The sequence below is a fragment of the Pterocles gutturalis genome, unplaced genomic scaffold, assembly GCF_000699245.1.
Source record: "Pterocles gutturalis isolate BGI_N339 unplaced genomic scaffold, ASM69924v1 scaffold28279, whole genome shotgun sequence".
In the NCBI taxonomy this organism is placed as follows: domain Eukaryota; kingdom Metazoa; phylum Chordata; class Aves; order Pterocliformes; family Pteroclidae; genus Pterocles; species Pterocles gutturalis.
This window is the reverse complement of record NW_010134049.1, coordinates 344-5,677: the sequence shown is the minus strand read 5'-3', so window position 1 is coordinate 5,677 and position 5,334 is coordinate 344. Positions and strand designations below refer to the sequence as shown.

Genomic DNA, 5,334 nt, shown 5'->3' with positions numbered 1-5,334 from the left:
GCGGTTGGTAACGGTCCCGGGCCGGTCTCTCCCGTCCTGCAGAACCTGAAGAAGAGCTGGCACCCCCAGACCCTGCGCAATGTGGAGAAGGTGTGGAAAGCCGAGCAGAAGCATGAGGCCGAGCGGAAGAAGATCGAGGAGCTGCAGCGGGAGCTGCAGGAGGAGCGAGCGCGGGAGGAGATGCAGCGCTACGCGGAGGACATGGGCACGGTCAGGTGAGGTGCTGCTGCTTGTCCCCAGGCTGGTGATTACCAGACCTTCCAATCCTCTGGGGGCAAGCACTGCCTGCTGAGGTGATGAGGGTGCTCCTGGTGCCCCTGGGAGATCCATGGGTTTAATGTCTCTGACGCTGAGACGTTTCCACTCACCTTCATAAGCCAGTGCCTTAAAATGTAACTTTAGAACAAAGAGAAGGCAAATAAAATGGTCTTGTTTGTAACAGGAAAAAAGAAGAGAAGTTGGAGTGGATGTACCAGGGTCCTGGAGGCATGGTGAACAGAGAGGAGTATCTTATGGGTCGCCCTGTGGACAAATACGTCTTTGAGAAGACGGAAGAGAAGGATGCCGGCTGTTCCAGTGAGACAGGACTTCTCCCAGGCTCCATTTTTGCCAAGACGGGGGCTAATTCTGTCCTAGATATGGCAAACAAAATCCGAGAGGATCCCCTTTTCATGATAAGGTAGGAAATGTGGAGCTGAAACCAGTAGTAGATCAGGCAAAGCATCAGTTGTAGCAACTTGCTAAGAACTGTCTTATTTATCTTTGTAAAGACCATGATTGTGTCTGTTTCTCAAAGCTCTGTTCCTGTGTGTGAGCTCGGGGCTGTGGGCAGCAGTCTGGGCTGCAGAGTGGTCACCAGCCACTTCTGAGACTAGGAGGATTTTGCTTGTGTGTTCTGGTCACCACAACATAATGTCAAATAACATATTTGAGTCAATTTGCTGCTTTTGGATAATTTTGCTGAGTTGGTTACAAATCTAAGATCATCCGGGTGTAAGCTGGTAAATTGTTATTCTGCGCTGATTCCTCTCTGCCCGCTTAGCTCCCCCTTTTATGTGTATGTAAATATATCTAGTCTGCTCTGAGAGTTCAGGCGTTTATTGGCAGATTGATGGTAACAACAGATTTTTGTTTACCCTGCTAGTTGCGCTCTTAAGTGGAGAAGGACAGACTCTTCTATAGTTGGATCTGTTTTGCTGAACGTACAAAACTTGCCTGTTTTCGTGCTTTATATGTTTTTAGAGCTTGTACTTCATTGGTACCTTTCATGAAAACATGGTATTTTCTGTTGTTTGAAAATAGTAATTTATTTTTTCCTGTTTTAGAAAGAGGGAGGAGGAAAAGAAGAGAGAAGTTTTGAATAATCCTGTTAAAATGAAGAAAATCAAAGAATTGGTAGGTGTATCCCAGTACTCCTGTACAGACTCAAAGCACAGAATACACTGAACAACGGAGGGGATCATAGGTCAAAATTACTGTCAGTCAGGATAAGGAGCTGAGTTCCATTTCCTGACTCTTCATAGAAAAACAGAATAAATTCAGCTTGCTATAATCCTGACATAATAGAACAAGGTTCAGTCTCTCAGCAGGATTGCAGGAATTAATTTCTCTTCAAGTTCAGTGTTATTTATTCTTCTTGCCCTTTTGGTGTGGTTTTTCTTTCTTAGCTAGGGATTAGTTGTTGATTTAGTACTACAGGGTGACGGCAGCCGTAGGGTTTGACATGCGCTAGTGCCACACTGACACGAGGGACAGCTCCATTAAACTCTTTAGTTTTGAGAGAGGACCTTGTTAAATGGTTTAGATTTTGTTCCACGAGCCTTTCCACAGAAAACTCTGTTGCTTTGTCTTGTGATACAGACTGCCCAAGTGTGGAGACAGTAATTATTACTAATGAAATGGTGTCTTGCTTTATAGTTGCAAAACAGTTTAGATAAAAAAGAGAAAAAGAAGAAGAAAGAGAAGAAGAAGAAGCACAAGAAACATCGACGGCGCAGTTCTAGCAGTGAAAGTGACAGCAGTGATGAGGAGCGAACCAAAAATAAGTATGTTTTGAGGTTTTGTAGTAAAAATACCGTGTTTCCTGGTTAATTTATTTGTTTTTTGCATCTTTTTCTAATCCCTTCTGAGTTTTATCTTTCTAATTCATGCTCTTAGTTTGACTAAATGTTTCTGTATGTTACTTCATTGGTTTTGCATCATTAAATTATTTTTATGACATTTTAATGTAAAAAAAAATTATTCTGTAACTTCATCTCCTTCCAAAGTACTATTCTGTTTTTTCTTTAGGTATCAGAAGAGGATGAACAGTTCCTCCTGGAAACCTGCTCCTTCCAAAGTCCCAGGATATGGCTTACAAGTAAGTCCAGGTGTCTCACACAGCTCTCTGAGTAGCAAGTGCCCTGAGTTAGGGAAGAGTAAGAGTTCTGGCAGTTTGTTGCACAACTGCTTCATCAGCTAGAAGAGGATTATGAGTGGAACATGATAAAGTTCAGATTCAATTTGGAGCCATCAAAGCCTTGAAGCTGAAGTTGTTCAGGTCGTGGTAGGACTTTGATCTGCTCTGAATTCAAGCCAAGTTTTATTTAGTTTCTCTTCAGAGTCACATGCCTGTTTAAATACTCTGCTTGGCTCTCTTGGCTGTTCACTTTGCTGAACACTACAGAAATTATCTTTTGAGACACAGATGTTAACAATAACCTGGGAAGTGGGATAAGTAAACACAAACCTTCCAGCACTTAGCCTAGTCTGAGCTCTCCTCTGCGGCCTTTCATCGGTTTTGTGCTCTTACAAGTCTCTCCTGAAAGACGCTTTTGAATTCCAGGGCAGAGGCTCTGAGCAGAACCACCGGGCTCGGAGCTCTCCAGCTGCCGGCCAGGAGAGGGCCCCCCACAAGCACCGGGATCGCTCCAGGTCCAGGAGCCAGTCCAGCTCCCCTCACAGACGCTCTAGCAAGAAAAATTCTGAACAGTCTGGCTGCAGGGGGTCAAGATCTCCTTCTAGACATAGTAAACAGTGAGTGTGGCTGACCTGGATGATTCTCTTTCAAAGTTATAATTGTTGAATTGTCTTTGCTAAATGCTGCTAAAGTCAGGTACCAGGTATTTATTGTTTGCTGATGAAATAATTAAAACTGAGTAAAAATAGATGGAAATTTACAGCCTATTGAGAGTCATTAGAATGTGTTTTCAAAGTGGACGGTAACAGTCCTGTGGTTACGGGAGACATCTTGGTTTCAGGATATATACAAAAAATCCGGGGAAAGTGTAGAGGTGTGATAATGTATGTTCATCTGTCCTCAAAAGAGGGTATTTCTGGGTTACAGACACAGCAATCGGGAGGAGAAAGGGAGAGCGAGAAGCCCTTCCCCTAAGAAGAGCCATCGACGGCAGCACACGCCGGGTTACACGAGGTGAGCGAGATCTTCCTCCTGCGCTTTTGGATGGAAGTTGCCCTGGTGCTTGTGCAACTGCTGGGTGTGATCTGTGAACTAAATTTTATTCTGTTAATTGAACTGGATTGAATCGGATGTCCAGAAAGTCGGGCAGACAGTCCTAAAGGGCTCAGTTTGGTGCTCTTGAGCTTGATCGTTGGTTAACACCTTGGGCAGCTTCCCAAAGCAGCTCACGCCGTTGCTGGTTCTCCGTGTGTCTCGCATCGCTGTGCGAGGCAGTAACGTGAAGTTGGTCTTTGCCCCACGGACCGTTAATTAGAAGCATTCTGTTGCACTGTCATCAGGAAAATATGACCTTGATAGTGTCATCCTACTGCTCAGATAAAACCACAAAGGGTGAAAAGGGAGAAAACAGACTCTTGCTAGGGACATGGTAAAGCAGAGCATTTAGACGTGTACTTACAAGCTTTGCTGATTGGCTCCCAAAGGAAAAAACACGTTAAACATCCCTAATTTTGGGGATTATGTAATCCTAAAGAATGGAAAGCAAGAGGGGTGTGGGGCGCAGCGTGCTGTTGATTCACAGCAGTGGGGTTTTTACCCAAATAGAAAGATCTCTCCAGAGGAACTAGAGCGTAAACGCCAGGAAATGATGGAAAATGCCAAGTGGCGGGATGAGGAGAGAGCAAACAACCTCAGGAAACACCGAAAGGAGGAGGAGCTGGAGCGAGAACTGGAGAAACTCAACTCCCGAGATGCGAAGTTCTTCAAGTGAGTGTCTTTTATTTATCTGCTTTTTCCTTCAAAGGAAATACAGGCCACAGCTTCTGAGGAGTGAGTGATGGCCTCAGTGTTTGAGATCTTTTAGGTGATGGTTTAAGATCCATCTCTGCTGTGTTTTACAGTCAAACTAGTGATATCTGCTGTTCCCAAATTCTCTTCTTAGCCCAGAAATAGCTGTTTCTGTGATGGCCGAGCGCTCACAAGGATCCTCCTCTCGCCTGCAGCTAACGTAGTCGTTCGCAGCACGAGCTCTGGCGTTGGGGCTCCCGGAGGACTCTGCCCTCTGTTCAGAACACATTGCTTTTCCCTCGTTTGCTTCACAGAAAGCAACCAAGTCCCTTGTGAGAGATGCGTTTGTAATTAACGGTTAGTTATATTTGGAAGATAGGGGAGACTTGAGAGCTGCTGAAAATGTGTTTCTAAGCACTGACCTTAAAGAAGGCATTGAATCTGTTACAAGCCAAATGAAAAACTATTCATTTCTTTCAGTGCAGGCTTGAATATCAAATAATTTGCTGGTTTTTATGTTAGATTAATTTAGGTAGATGACTTGGAGAAGGATGAATCCTGCTAGAAATGGTGTTATGTTTGGAATCTGACTTCTTTCTTCGGTTCAATTTTCTGCAGTCGCTTAAAACTAGAGAGTGCGTCTACTTCCACGCTAGAAGATCGGGTGAAACGCAACATCCACTCCCTTCAGAGAACTCCTGCTGCCTTGGAAAAAAACTTTATGCAGAGATGAAGCTTGTTCTTCCTCTGCTCCTGCACAGCAGTTAAATGGACACTTATTCCCAAAGGTGAGAGACCTCCAGCACAGACTCCCTGCTCTCTACAGGAACAGCTCCCATCTGCCAGAGAGGCGCTGGATTTCTGCGCTGCAGCCCACAGCATCTGCTGGGCTTCTGGCATTGTGAAAACATTTGTAATGAGCGTGACCTTGGAAGCAAACCTTTGCTGGAGAACTCGTGAGCCTTTGTATTCTATTTTTAGCGTATTGCCAGATCTTTTCCTTCTCTCTCCACCTTGACTGGTATCACTTTTGTATATCGTTATTACCAAACTCTGCCGAGCGGTAGCTGCTTTCAGCACGGGGCAGATCATCCGAGCTCTTTATGTGATGGAGCAAAAACCTATTTTTGTTAGACGGAGCAGAACAA

General features: G+C 44.5%; 1 protein-coding gene across 1 annotated transcript; it reads left to right on the top strand.

Annotated features, from left to right (window-relative positions):
* Window positions 1–42: 42 nt before the first annotated feature.
* On the top strand, window positions 43–4,919 carry CWC25 (CWC25 spliceosome-associated protein homolog (S. cerevisiae); the record flags this gene model as incomplete). Its single annotated transcript, XM_010081471.1, has 9 exons — window positions 43–215; window positions 443–679; window positions 1,326–1,395; window positions 1,918–2,045; window positions 2,290–2,359; window positions 2,825–3,015; window positions 3,326–3,412; window positions 4,004–4,165; window positions 4,805–4,919. Coding segments are annotated over 9 exons (1,233 nt in total), but the record flags the coding sequence as incomplete, so codon positions are not given.
* Between the last annotated feature and the right edge of the window lie 415 nt (window positions 4,920–5,334).